The sequence below is a fragment of the Colias eurytheme genome, chromosome 8, assembly GCF_061535395.1.
Source record: "Colias eurytheme isolate Ceu_HAF_F1 chromosome 8, ilColEury1 Martin Lab GWU primary, whole genome shotgun sequence".
NCBI classification, from domain to species: domain Eukaryota; kingdom Metazoa; phylum Arthropoda; class Insecta; order Lepidoptera; family Pieridae; genus Colias; species Colias eurytheme.
In genome coordinates, this window is record NC_142987.1 from 2,705,851 (window position 1) to 2,721,848 (window position 15,998).

The following is a 15,998-nucleotide window of genomic DNA, read 5'->3' on the forward strand; positions in this document are numbered from 1 at the left end:
TGTGGGTGTGCAACTTATGCGTGCGTGCGTACTGCGTTGCTTTGTGGTGTTTGTATGTATTTCTAACGCCGTTGTGAGTTGTCTGACATTTCCTTAAAATTGGATTTTATAACTAAAACTCAGCAAACAGTCGCAATTAGGTACGTAAAGTATGATATCCTGCTAATAACAAACGTAGTTCTGTTATCATTTTAACAAAAATCCGTATACTAGACGTGTAACCTGTTTGACAGGCGTTGGCCAAGATCTGGAATCGGGATAGTGATTTTAATAGAATAATTTAGTTTACTTTATAAACGATGTTAATACATTACTTTATAAGTTATCTTTGTGTCGGTTATCTGGTGATTTAAAGAATGTTATCTGGTTGCGGGGCTAGGCGGTGGCAACACGAAGTCATTGCTATTTGAGCGTACTCAGTACTGAACTCAGTCGGCTTTTCGCTGCCGGTCGGTTTACTCGTGTTTGTGGTCGTGAGTTTAGTATGAAAAATGGTAGGGTCGTGTTTGTATGTATGTTTAGCAGTGTTTGTGAAGTGCGCTAAGTGATTGTCTTGTTGCAGGCTGGCAGGATGCTAAAGTTTATACGCGGCAAGGGGCAGCAGCCCTCTGCTGAAAGACAGAAGCTTCAAAATGAACTGTTCGCTTTCCGCAAGGTGAGTACTTACTATTTACAAATAGAGATGATGAACGATAATTGTTTATATTCGTGTAAGGCTTCAGTGACACATTTTATTATTTTATATCATAAGTGCATACTGAGTCTTCATGTAATTTATGTACCCATTATTAGGTACATGTTCACAAGTAAAATAATTACAAAATATAAGAGCATTCTATTGTATACTACTTACTAGTTTTTACAAAAAAACACATGAACTTATTGGATTTTTTCATTGACTTGTACATACAGTAATGTAAAATGCTTAAAAACAGGACAAGAATTAAACAATATTATTTTAATTGAAATGATTCATAGAATTTAACGAATTTGATAAAATTTATACAATAAACCAAGCTATTCAAATATATTTTCGAACTTATAGACTGATTATAAATAATCTTTACCCTTTATAATTTCTAGTACTTTTGAATACATTAATACTATGCTACAATCTCTAAAAATATCCAACAATGTAAACTAACATTAGCTTTCACAACACAACACAGAGGGCTTTTTATCCATACAAATATAGAAAATATAAAAGGCCAAGTACATGCCGTCAGTCATTATTAAATCTATATTTATAATATGCTCATGTCTGAGTATTTATAACTAAGCTCTTGAAACGGCTTGAACAATTATTTTAATGCATATTCGGTAAATCTGACAACAGATAAGAGAACTATTTTTATGATTTACTTTCCAGAATAAAGTTTCATAGATCAACCAGTATAAGTTAGATCTACCAGTATTAATCCATCAGGCCCCGGAATCACAGACACAATAGAAAATATATTGTGTCGCGTCCGGATCTGGCCGTTTGGGGCTCAATGGGTTAATATATCAAGGTGACTTATTGCTTGCATAAAATTAAAGAAGAACTTAGTTGCAAAATAAGTACTGTAAATAAGTCATATAAATTAACCTTATTACAATTTCTGTTTAACTCTTATCAGAGACGTTATGGTGTTTGAATCAAGATAAGATGTATTTTTTTGTCGGCAAATCAGGCCATGGCCAGACGTAGGGCTTGTGCAATGTTTTATCTAGTGTGGATTTTATGACTGATTACTGTTTTATAGAGTTTAAATATATGTTTAGGTCTTCCAAGGTTCGGCTGAAATTTTATGATTTTAAGTTTATTCCGTGTTTCGATAATAATGTGAAAATTGCAGTGTAACCTACAGTTCATCGTCAGGACACCATTACTGCAAATTACTTATTTTAAATATTAAATTCACCTGCTTAAATTTAATTGTTATGTTGTCACGCACTGTAAAACTTGCTCCAAATATTATTTGACTATAATAAATATTTGTCAAGTGACATATATTATATGCATGACTATTCTTCTTTTCATATTGCCCAATTATTTAACGGACTATTATTAAATCAAAAGTATGACTCCATCGCAATTGTCCATCTGAAACTGTGAAATCATGCTGACCTTGAGACTCATCACATTAGATTGGTATCAAGGCTGTAATTGTATCAATTTGTCTATTATTTATTAGAGCGAATCAGCTCATATCAACAATCGATTTTTAATATTAAAATGTATTTATACTATGAATACATTTAAATATTAAAAATCGATAAATTTTATAGCGATCTTAATATAAGAAAATTATTAGCCTTTCTCACCACTACCGTAGTAATTTTATAAAATATATTCTTTAAAAGGAACATTTTTAAAGACTTTTTTTTGTAGTTATGCTGAGAGCTGGATGTTAGCATTTTTTTTAAATAAAATGAATCCAGAATAATAACTAGGATACTAAAGAATTTTTAGTTATTATTACAATATATTAAACTAGAAACATCTATTTATTTAAAAAAAATTAGGTTCTCAAAAATATGTAATAGCAAAACAATTTGTTTTTTTTTAACCGAGTTTCAAATGATCGATTGACAAACTTTGAACATGAATAACACGGCTTTACACGAAATATTTTGTAGCAACAACAAATATTGTCTCTGATTAACCGTAGAGCCGAGTGCAAACATTGAGGACGCCGGTTATCGGACGCCATCCGATAAGCAATGATAACGATACATAATCGATACCTTTTTGTGCTATCTGTGGTTGAACGAACATTTTTAACCCCGCCATTTTTGTAGATATGACAGTAATTTCATTCTTTCTTCTTCTTTTTGGATAGAGAATGAAATATTGTTGCGTCAATTTACATTTTGTTAGTAATTAATACTGTGTTGTTTTAATTGTTAATAATAATTTATGTGAAAAAAAACAATGTAACTAACTAGTTCTAAATTTTAAATTGGCAACACTTTTAATGTTAATACTTTATCAGCGATTACAATAAATTTAGTCTAGCTAAATAAGGTTACAAGTACAACCTTATTTGCTGTTTCTTTAAAAATAAAATTTTGAAAAACTATCTTCAAAAACTCTAAAAGAGAAATGTTAACTATAGAAACCGACATTATTTCTTTCTTATCGCGGTTCATCCCGAGCGGAGCCAGGTCCCGCAGCTAGTGCTACAACATAATGTTTAGTCTATGCTTGTTTTCTTCAAATAATTACCTGTTATCCAAGTTATCTATAAGTATGTAGTCGTAAACCGGCGCACCTAACCTCGCCCGTGCCGTAATTAATATCTATAAATCGATATAATAAAACATTGATAAGTACTAAGGACTGTGCTTGTAGTATGTTGTATGTGTATGTGTGTAAATACCCATAGGTACTACACTATTTAAATTGAGGTCCAAATGGTGTTTTTGTTTAAACAGATGAATAAATAAAGCTGGTAATTCTACAAAATATGAGACCCTTGTGTACCGTCCCTAACATGTAAATTGTACTGATATGTAATTTCAACGAAATTTTCGTGCATATAGTATCAGAAAAGTCCATTTTTAGGCCAATCAAATGTCAGCCATCAAATGCCTCAGTAACTTCGAATTGGGTTCCAAGAATTTGCAAATTATCGCAATACATAAAAAGTAAGATAAATCTTATCACAAGAAAGTTTCCCGCCATTCGAATCCCATATATCTGACTGATAACAACTATATGGTCCCTTAGAATTGGTGTACTAAAGTTTGCCTGTATCCATTGTTAAGTTCGAGATGAGTTTGACTATATTATGGTTTTATCTTGCGAACCTATTTAATGGCTATGAGACTGTTACTCTCCTTATTGGAAAACTTGAATGAAAATGTATTTATCATACCTTCTAATACTTTAATAAAAAAACAAACATTTGACTATATCAAAAGTATAAGTATTCACAGAACTAAAATTTTGTGGCAACCTTTGTACGTGTTTGATAACTCTATTGCACTCCTTTTTATTTTTACTACAAATTTTAAGTCGCTGTCGTTTCTGCTTTCATTCATTATTTTAATTAAGGGCATATCTATTATCTTCTAGTTTTGTAGGACACCGACAGCAGATTATGACAATTACGTAAATATACGAAGAAATGTGTTAAAAGAATAGTCACATCGGCTGTCTCGGCCTGTGTTTATCCGACCTGCACTTAACGGGCTTCAAGGAAAAATATATCTTATCGTTTATATTGTCACACAAGTACCGAGAAATGGTGTGATTGTGAATCATCACGTTTGTAGAATTTAGTTACACCTAGAGTTGAAAAAACAAACCTTTAGCAGAGGTAAATTAAATTACTATTACAAATCTTATTTTTCGGCAATCTGATCCGTTTTATTTCCTTGTGAAGTTAGGTATTACAAAGAAAATTCTACCTTCTAGATCTATTAAAATTATCAATTATTAAAATGCAGTACAAATTTTAATTGTATCTGATATAAACTGCTCCAAATAAAACTATCTAATTAATAATTAATTTGTTGTTTCGTAAACCTGTATGGCCCACTTCCAAGGCTATTTATGAAACGTTTTATCAACTGTTAATCATTGTTCAAATTGTATTTAAACTTGTGATTACAGTTTAATCACAAAACATAAAGAGGATATTGATATTTTTAATGGACTTATGAACTCAAGATTAAACTCCGTTACAAAAACGGAGCTTATAGATAATCCACTTGTCTCAAACAAGAGAGTTAATTACTATCATCCACGAAAATTTGTCACGGTTTGCTTCAATGGAGGCATTGTTATGTCAACATTTGAGTAACACAGTTTTAAATAATGCCATTAGGTGTATAGACTGCTCACGTGTAGACGATATATTTTTTAAAAGAATCTAATAAAAATATGCAGTATTTCATACATGATCTTATACATGATGTTCGTTTTCACGCTGTTCGAGTGTTTAAATTCATTATTAACTTTTTTGCAATAAACGCGAAGTCTCACCGTGCCCCAATAATCGCTCTGCAAACATACAAATCAGCTATTTTATTGTGTATCTCGTAAACATGATATACTCGTTAAAATGTAATCACGCAGTGTAATCCATTGAACAGAACCAGTTTCAATAATGACATAGGTACTGCCTACTACTTATGTCACTCAATCGCGTGTATAAACTATGGTCATTAAAAAACAAGATTTAAACATCATCTCATGGCAGTACCCAGAAGCACTGATGTATCTTTTCAACAGTCATGCTTCTCAAATTTTAATCGCCTTAAAATCTTTTCCAGCGATGTGCTAGAGTCCAGACTAACAGTAACATTGTAATCCCTTCAGAAGTTGCGCTTTCACCTGTTTCAGTATACAATTTATTATGTAAAACTATCCCACTTATATTGTAAATGTGAAAATACACCATACATACTCGACTAATCGAATTTTGTATGAAACATTGCTAACGACGGATAGACAGCCTGATTAAACACAATGAATAGTTGTTATCACAACTTAGTTTGTGTTGAAGAGGTGCCACATATTTAGCTATGTTGTATAATATTATTCATAATAGAACTACAAGTTAAGGTAAAAATTGAGAGCACTTTATTCCTTAACCACTACATAAAATACTATGACCACTTCTTGAATAAGTACATATTTGAATACAATACACAGCGCTCGTGATCTTGTTTTGCACCTTTCTACTTTCTTATTGTGGTTAGCTCGCGGTGTAGGGTAACGTTCTTAGGGTTCGTATCAAATTGCACTATGATTAGGATTTATAACCATTATCTACTTTTCCTGCGGTGTTTATCACGCAAGGCTCTAATTTGTTAAGTCTAGGGCTATTATAAACCAGTTGATTCTCGCCTGTAGAGTGTACGTGTGTATCAGTTTTTCTTAAGCTCAATTTAAGCTACATTCACATGATTCCCTATCAATCTATGTCACGGTAATTCTGTTTGAGTGCAGGTTGTATAAATCCGTCACGTTCAGCCACACCCGCCTGGCAACAAGGGTGCAGTGCTATTTGTTTTATGGGTGACGCAATTTGGTGTCACTTTGCTAACATAGTGCTAAAGTGAAGCAATTTACCTAACTATTGAGAAAGTATACCTTCGGACAAGTTCTGCCAACGGGCATATAACCTTCGAATAATACGACCTCGCAGTCCCTTTGAACTTAAATTTTACATACATATTTTCTCTCGCTTTTACACGCGTAATTTGAGAAATAAGACAGACTTGAGTTCAGATCGAAACTAGGATAGCCTATTATCTAAAATAGTATATTTTGTTTTCAAACAATGTATCGTAATAAATTATGACATTCTAAAATTTTGAATCCTACGACCAGACCACGGTTCAAAGGACAAAATCATAAAGGAACCTCGTCACGACCAACTGTTCTAAACGGCAGGCCAACAATGACAGATCTAAAACCCTGGCCTATGCTTATTATACTGACGCGACCACATTCCTCACCAATACAACACGCTCCACGACTCTTGCTCTTTTTGTGTGTCTGTATGATGAATTGAGGCTTATTACTGATACATGCATCATCATAATATAAATTGGTTCGTAATTGTAACTTGATCAACGTTTTGTTGTAATGAACATGTCTGTGTATTAATTGTACTACTTTTTGTAAAGGCTATGGTTTAAAAAATGTGCTTAGAATATCTACCCATTAGAATGTTGTGTAAAAGTTCGAGATTACGTTTTTTTTTCGTCTAAGTTCAGTGGCAGTAAAGAATTTGAGCTATTTAATACTGCTCATTCGTTTTGGTCAATTTACATTGTATCAAATTGTACATTTGTTCTATTGTCTCTATTAGGAGCTGCCATAACAGTGCCTCTCAATTGAACGCGTATCACGCTATTTAGATGCGTAGATTCATATGTAGAACAAAACATAACTCGTGGGTGGTCATTTAAGAGAAAATAGGACGGACAATAGGAAATAACACCCTCATGAATTGGCTCCAAATGTTTCACTCATAAGAGTGCCTAAATTGCGCGGAGAAGGAAACCGTGGGAGATACTTCGTTCAGGCAATGAGGTCTAATGGAGGTTAAGATGTTTGCCCTCAAGTAATGAAGCTCGCGCCTTGTTTGACGCAACTATGCCATACAAATTGGATGAGTTTGTAGATTATTAAAGTGTTGATCGAAAATCATGGGAGGTGATTGGTCACGTTTCATGGAGTTATAACATTTTAAATGTACCTACACTCCCTAGTGCCTCATTGCCTATTCATTGATTGTTTGTTATCGACACAGTTTACTATGGGGAACTATAATTATAGAACAAGTTGCTACAATTTGTTGTTTAACGCTACGGTGAAACGAAAGCTCCTCCCGAATTCCATTCGGATGTTGCAATGTGTACTCGTAAAACTATCAGTCAAAACTATCCACAATGAAATTGTAAATTTCTGTTCTATTAAAAGCTCGTTAATCGATTCAGCCGGCGTTACCACGTGTTCACATTTTATTACCACCAATTCAACCGGCGTAAGCAATCAAACATAGATGCCTGCTCTGTTTCACCGCTGTTCGCAGATGTTACAGCTATTGCGTGGTTTCATTTCATCATCACTGCGAACTACATTACGCCCACGACTTCCCTATTTAATGCTTTAAGATTGTGCTGTACTTAATGTACCCACTAAGTTCAAAGTAGAGCGTATAGGCTGTAGAGATGTCAGATGTTAAAAATCGGGTAATCTAATGTTGTGATTGTCCATTAGAAATAATTTAATATACCCATTAGCAATCAAATATTACTTCATTTTCATATCTAACGAAAAACTAGATCGACAATTCTATATTACAAACGTGATCTAAACACATTTCCATAACGGCCAAGCACCGCTTTATTTATCTGAATAGTTTTAATCTATTGATAATAAACGGGCACCTTATTCCATACGGCTATATCTATTTCGATAAATTGCATTAATCTAAATTATATTTCCGCGATGTTCTAGACAGACGGCGCGATAAGCACCGGTTTAAGGTTCATTCACTCTGACCTGCCGGCTCCGTACTCCGTACCTTGCTTTGGCGAGATATCTCAGACAATATTTGCTTAGGGCAAGCTCGTGTTGTGACGATTTTTAACGGTCGCGTATTATCATATTCGAAAACAGGAAATTGTAAAAAATATTTACGTTTATTGGTATGTGGATTGTGGACGTGATTCGTTTTAAGTGCAAAGAAATTTATGACGCTTGGCAGATTTTAAAATATATTAACGTATTTTATGTTGTAACTGTTTAGCGGTGTAAAAATTAAACTCTTATATTACGTGACCTAAAAATTACAGTAAACTTGGTTTCTTTATTTCATATCTAGGTATACTTAATGACTGTCATCTTATCCTCGGAAATCTCAGCTCTAAAGGATGGTGAAATCGTGCTTTAAACAATAGAACCTAGCCCAATTCGGCCAAGTCATTCCTCTATTTAGACAAGGGCCATACAAAATAATATGACGATTTCAATTACAACTGCACCCTTGTTAACGTGGTCATTTATCACTAATGCCAGGGATGAATGCGCGATCACGTTCCTGTTGTTTATCATTTCACAGAACCATCTGTATAATCTGTGTTTTGGTGAATACTTTGTAATATAATTGACTGAACCCTTTGAAAGAACCGACAAGGACGATATAACGAGGCGTGATAAGAATACCAGTGGGTTTCGTTTGCTTATTTGAATATCACTCATCAGTTTTTTGCTATTTAAGCATTCATAGGATTTTATCCTCGAATCATTATTTATTTATAAACATAATTTATATTTCTACGAAAACAAAAGCCTATAGACTGGGGTAGAAGCCTTTGAAAATAATGAAAAGATAAAAAAAATCGCAGTCGGATGAAACCCATTAGAAAAGGAGGGGAATATGATAAAAATGTAAGGAAAAATAAATTACGGTCAATCCGAGTTCGGGAAGCGGGAGGGGGGAGCTTTTAAGAGAAAAAAATGGTTTCTCTCGATTTCCGACAAAACTACAAGTCCTATAGAAAAAAGTTCAATGGCAAAGTTGTAGGTAATTAAAAGTTCTACAACTTTTGTATTCACAATTTTTTCACATAACCTAAAAATTTAGGTGAAAAATTCAAAAAACCAAGTTTTTGGTCTTTTATTTCTATCTACTTCAAAATTTATTTTTTTTCTACGAAATTTGGTGGAAACTTACTTTATTATGTCCCAAATACACTGTAATTTATTTGATTGAAAATATTTATTTATTCGCCTTATTTTGAATTAATACCAAAAAAACAACCTAATTTTCAATCGAAAAGTCACCTGTCAAAATATCAGCTTTTTTCAAAAACTTGGGGTGCCTTTTATTCATTGAAATCTCTACTTTCATATGGTGTAAAAAAAAATAAACACCACAATAGTAAATGTTCTCAGGAAATGCATACAAACAGTGTGATAATGAGCTTTTACTAAATCAGGCACACTTCTTGAACTCTATATCTTCTCTTGTATCGGCTTTTCGGTAATATTTCAAAAGAAAAATAATTATCTGTTCTAAGTTTAATATTTTACAGCATATTCAAAAGCAAAGTGATGTCGATAAAAACATTTCAGGTAGTTCGAGAAGTGTGCCTGATTTAGTAAAAGCTAATTTTCAGACTGTTTGTATGCATTTCCTGAGAACATTTACTATGGTGGTGTTTATTTTTTTTACACCATATGAAAGTAGAGATTTCAATGAATAAAAGGCACCCCAAGTTTTTGAAAAAAGCTGATATTTTGACGGGTGACTTTTCGATTGAAAATTAGGTTGTTTTTTTGGTATTAATTCAAAATAAGGCGAATAAATAAATATTTTCAATCAAATAAATTACAGTGTATTTGGGACATAATAAAGTAAGTTTCCACCAAATTTCGTAGAAAAAAAATAAATTTTGAAGTAGATAGAAATAAAAGACCAAAAACTTGGTTTTTTGAATTTTTCACCTAAATTTTTAGGTTATGTGAAAAAATTGTGAATACAAAAGTTGTAGAACTTTTAATTACCTACAACTTTGCCATTGAACTTTTTTCTATAGGACTTGTAGTTTTGTCGGAAATCGAGAGAAACCATTTTTTTCTCTTAAAAGCTCCCCCCTCCCGCTTCCCGAACTCGGATTGACCGTAATTTATTTTTCCTTACATTTTTATCATATTCCCCTCCTTTTCTAATGGGTTTCATCCGACTGCGATTTTTTTTTGTTTCAAAAATTATCTTCTCTAGTCTACTAGGGAATAAACTTGAACCAAATTGGAAAAAATGTCTGATTCATTTGGTCATTTGGTAGCTCGTTGTATATCATTTTCGGTTACATAACCCGTGTGAAGGCGTAAAAATTCTCAAACATTTATTTATAACAATTTTTTACCGCTACCAATTTTAATCGTAATTGCCTTTTTTACGCTGTACCTATGTATATTATAGTAGGAATCGAAGTGGACGTAGGTACATGGCCATAATCGATAGATAGCTGGGCTTTTGTGTGCGGCCGATAACCTTACCAAGGTCGCTTTTGTAGAGCTTATAGGATGTAGCTACATTTTCAATGTTCACACTTGAATCTTGTTTCGAAATCTATGAAAGAAAAAATTATATTTTTACAATAATTAACACACGAAGTTAGCGGATTAGTTACATAAATTAATTAATTTAAGAGTTCACTCATTTGGATGTGGTATAAATGTACCTGACTGACTATATCTATAATATAAAAATGAATCCCAAAATGTGTTGGTAAGCGCATAACTTGAGAACGGCTGAACCGATTTCGTTAATTCTTTTTTTATTATATTCCTTGAAGTACGAGGATGGTTCTTACGTAGTAGAGAAACCGTAAATATGTACCACGGGCGAAGCCGGGGCGGACTGCTAGTAGAACATAAAAAAAGAAAACAAGAATTTTATGGCAGGTCGAATTTCATAGTACCCTGATGTGAGATGTCATCGTATTCTATAAAAATAGACGAAACTGTTTCATCCTAATATACGTTCCCATAATCCCATATAATATTACATTGAAGAAAATTAAATAAACCTTTTAATAAACTATAGATAGTGCAAGTTGCATCAACAAAGCGAAATATGAATTATAACTTAAGTACCTCTACTTAAATTATAATTCACATTTCGCTTATTATTATTTCATGCTTTGTACATAATTGTTATGTATGGATGAATCGTCGCTGCAGTTTTAATCCAAGAAGCCTATGTTATAATGGAATCCAACTGTCATTCACGGCTTAGAAACCTCATGCGTTGAGTTTACTATTGCTGTAATTATGCATAAATATGATTCCATAGTCACTAATTTGCAAGTTATAATTATCAGACCAAGTCCTGTGCTTAAATTAAAATTATAGAGCTTGAGCAAAACACCTGAAATATAAAACTACTTTGAGATTTCGTCACTATAACTAACACTAACTGTAATTAATGTTTCTTGAGTTTAAATAACTGTTGACTAATTAAACATAATTGTATTGAAATAATAAAAGTCTTACCAAATTACAAGTGACTTAATACAATGATGAAGCATCGTGATATCAGATTTCGGCATCTATTGGTAAAGTATTGTACATTTTCTGTTTATTTACGGAAGGTGTACATACTGTCTAAGGTCGTACAAGGCTCGTTAAATCGTTTATGGACACTAGGTGAGGAGCTACGACGGTGTAAATCCAATGTTTACGATGTTAGCGAATCAATCATCCAAATTGTGCCCATAAAGTTCTATGAGGTGAGGTAAATTGCTATTGCTTTTGCTTCTTTTGGTAAATATAAAGATTCGTTGAGATTGTCAAATTGCAAGGGAATTTTCAATATCTCGCACCTGATGCTATTCTAAATCTTTCATCTTAGGTTTTAAGAAGGCAATGCAATGTACTGTACAAGAAACAAATACCCATGTTTTTAAACTACCATCGCAAACTGTGTAGGTATTGAAAAGTAAAGCCAATTGCCACTATCGGATTGAGTTTCATATTATAACAAAAGCCACCCAATCAGTAATCTAAACACGAAAAAATTTATTATTAAAAAGGTACTTACAATATTAATTTTATATTATACGATGGCAGCCCTTATCACACTTGTTTACTCATGATAAATTTTCCGATAGCGATACCGTTATCGGCCCTCAAATCGTTTTTAGGGTATACATACTTGGAAAAACTATTCATGGATTTTTATAAAATAAGTCATGGTTATTTTAAAATATGATACGATCAAACTCCACCTTTCTGTATATGTAAATATTCTATTTCAAAAGAAAAGGGAATATAATTTACTAGAAGTTTTCGAAGAATTTGGGTTCAATTTATACTTTTAATCAAATTTCTGCTTGCAAAAGTTTTTGTTTGAAAAAAGTTGCAAATCGCTAAAAGTTTCTTCGCAGGATGGGATCACTTCGTGATCAGCTTCAAAAGCGTTGCATATTGTATAAAGTATTATTTATTCATAAATTGTGAGGTATTTCACCTGAGCAGGAATGTCTGAGGTTCGTCCCGATTCCAAAGGTCGTACAGGACAAGCAGGTATCTTGTATGCGGCCGCCTGTATCCTGAACTCATTATGTTAGTGGCCGCTTCTGTCTGGGGAACTGTAGACTATTCATTGGTTAATTACGCTTGAGCCAAGTATACTTGTATTTGGTAAAGAGCTACTAGGCTAGTAGTATTCCGTGGTCTTGTAGATTTTTAAGATACCTCAATAGATTGAGACATGACTCATGAGTCAATATTTTTGGTCGTAGAAGCTACTGTACAAAAATTCTTTCCATATTCACTACAATTGATAAATTGTAGATGACGTAGGAATCATTAAATATGAATGAAAGACTCATTTACATTTTTAATTTAACGAGTACGAAGTAAGTATGTATCTACCTACTTACATAAACTTTGAAATTTCAATTTTCAACCATATTCCCCGGTATCTTTATTATTGGCATTTATGACTCAGAGTTATAATTATAATTCTGAAATCTTTAACTTTTCGCATTTACAAGATACTGTCGATGCACATTTCCTTAAAATATTAACAGAATGTTCCCTTTCGAAATTACAAGCATTGCATAATTTGAGACGCGCAGAAATGTTTGTACGACTTCTAGCCAAGCGCGTCGTAACGCGTTCGCCATCTACTCCGCATGCATAGTCCGTTCATTATGAATTGCGACTTGGTTTTTTATCTAAAACAGAATACATACTTGCGGTAACAGAAACCACAAGCCAAGCTACGGATTCTCAATGACAACCGCGTGTCGTTCCGCCGCCCGGTGTCGAGAATACGCCGCTCGCTGTGCTCCGTTTCCTGCATTGCATAAATCGATTGCTTATTCAAAATCGATTTTCACTTTTGTATCGAGTGATGTTTTAATATGAGACATCTTTATTAGGTACTCTGGTGTCTTTTAATAAGAGTAATGTGATTTACATAAATCACTTGATTATGCACAATCGATTTTCACTTTTATAGCGAGTGTTGTGGAAGTATTGGACTTCAATCGTACACTTAATATAAATCAGAGTTCTAAAGGAAAGTTATTTTCGTATCAATCGATACAAAAATTTATTGTACCAATATACTTATAGTCCATTGAATAAAAAGTTCTAGAGTGCGTGAGTTAGTAACGTAAGATGTTTCTTCGGAAACATGTCAAGAGTCCCTAGGTAATAAACATACTAAAACCCCGGGCCACTAGGAGGAGCCTCGGAGTGGGGGGAGGGGGAAAATGGGTCCATTTTTTCATTTTTCGCTTAAATCTCAATAACGGTACATGTTAGAGAAAAACTTTCAAGGAAAAGTTGAAAGGCCATAAAATTATCTACAAGTTGTACCTGAATCATTTTTTCCTATATCCTACCGTTTCTGAGTTATACGTAGTAAAACATGATTTTGGCTCAAACAATTTCCACATCAATCGATCAAAAAATATTTCTTTCTTCCAAAAAACTCAAATGTGCAACTTGTGACCGGTACTGATAGATTGCTCTTAATTAGGTCTATAATTGGTAAAATAAACACATTTCTCCATGGAAGCCTTTAGGAGGAATCGATTGTCAAAATATTATATTATGGTAGTTTGAGTTACTGAACTTGATCTTTTTATTTTTTTCTTCCAAAAAACTCAAAAGTGCAACTTGTGACCGGTACAGATAAATTGCTTATAATTGGGTCTATCATTGATAAAAATACCAGATTCCACCACGGAGGCGTTTACGCGGAATTGAATTTTATTAGGGTAGTTACGATACTTGAACTTTTTATTTTTTTTCTCCAAAAAAACTCAAAAGTGCAACTTGTGACCGATACTGATAGATTGCTCTTAATTAGGTCTATAATTGGTAAAATAAACACATTCCTCCATGGAAGCCTTTAGGAGGAATCGATTGTCAAAATACTATATTAGGGTAGTTTGAGTTACTGAACTAGATCTTTTTATTTTTTTCTCCCAAAAAACTCAAAAGTGCAACTTGTGACCGGTACTGTTAGATTGCTCTTAATTAGGTCTATAATTGGTAAAATAAACACATTCCTCCATGGAAGCCTTTAGGAGGAATCGATTGTCAAAATACTATATTAGGGTAGTTTGAGTTACTGAACTTGATCTTTTTATTTTTTTCTTCCAAAAAACTCAAACGTGCAACTTGTGACCGGTACAGATAGATTGCTCATAAGAAGGTCTATCATTGATAAAAATACTAGATTCCATCACGGAGGCGTTTACGCGGAATTGAATTTTATTAGGGTAGTTACGATACTTGAACTTTTTATTTTTTTTCTCCAAAAAAACTCAAAAGTGCAACTTGTGACCGATACTGATAGATTGCTCTTAATTAGGTCTATAATTGGTAAAATAAACACATTCCTCCATGGAAGCCTTTAGGAGGAATCGATTGTCAAAATACTATATTAGGGTAGTTTGAGTTACTGAACTAGATCTTTTTATTTTTTTCTCCCAAAAAACTCAAAAGTGCAACTTGTGACCGGTACTGTTAGATTGCTCTTAATTAGGTCTATAATTGGTAAAATAAACACATTCCTCCATGGAAGCCTTTAGGAGGAATCGATTGTCAAAATACTATATTAGGGTAGTTTGAGTTACTGAACTTGATCTTTTTATTTTTTTCTTCCAAAAAACTCAAACGTGCAACTTGTGACCGGTACAGATAGATTGCTCATAAGAAGGTCTATCATTGATAAAAATACTAGATTCCATCACGGAGGCGTTTACGGGGAATTGAATTTTATTAGGGTAGATACGATACTTGAACTTTTTATTTTTTTTCTTCCAAAAAAACTCAAAAGTGCAACTTGTGACCAGTACCGATAGATTGCTCATAATTAGGTCTATCATTGATAAAAAAACCAGATTCCACCATGGAGGCGTTTAGGAGGTATTGAATTTTATTAGGGTGGTTACGATACATGAACTTTTTAACTAACTACCCTAACAAAATTCAATTCCCCGTAAACGCCTCCATGGTGGAAGCTGGTATTTTTATCAATGATAGACCTAATTATGAGCAATCTATCTGTACCGGTCACAAGTTGCACTTTTGAGCTTTTTGGAAGAAATAAAATAAAAAGTTCATGTATCGTAACAACCCTGATAAAATTCAATTCCCCGTAAACGCCTCCGTGGTGGAATCTGGTATTTTTAGCAATGATAGACCTAATTATGAGCAATCTATCTGTACCGGTCACAAGTTGCACTTTTGAGTTTTATGGAAGAAAAAAATAAAAAGATCAAGTTCAGTAACTCAAACTGCCCTAATATAGTATTTTGACAATCGATTCCTCCTAAAGGCTTCCATGGAGGAATGTGTTTATTTTACCAAGTATAGACCTAATTAAGAGCAATCTATCAGTACCGGTCACAAGTTGCACATTTGAGTTTTTTGGAAGAAAGAAATATTTTTTGATCGATTGATGTGGAAATTGTTTGAGCCAAAATCATGTTTTACTGCGTATAACTCAGAAACG

The 15,998-nt window shown here is 33.3% G+C and overlaps 1 protein-coding gene across 3 annotated transcripts in view; it reads left to right on the plus strand.

The window, feature by feature from the left end:
- The window catches only part of l(2)gl (LLGL domain-containing protein l(2)gl), a 48,753-nt gene continuing 32,755 nt past the window's right edge, over positions 1-15,998 (plus strand). The window contains exons 1-2 of one of the 3 annotated variants that reach the window (XM_090104380.1): positions 1-140; positions 563-655. In XM_090104380.1, coding sequence (XP_089960506.1) covers positions 572-655 — 84 coding nt within the window. In that variant the 5' untranslated portion in view covers positions 1-140; positions 563-571. Of the gene's footprint in view, positions 141-328; positions 495-562; positions 656-15,998 lie in introns of those variants that run through there. The other 2 variants (XM_090104381.1, XM_090104379.1) reach the window with 2 other exon arrangements.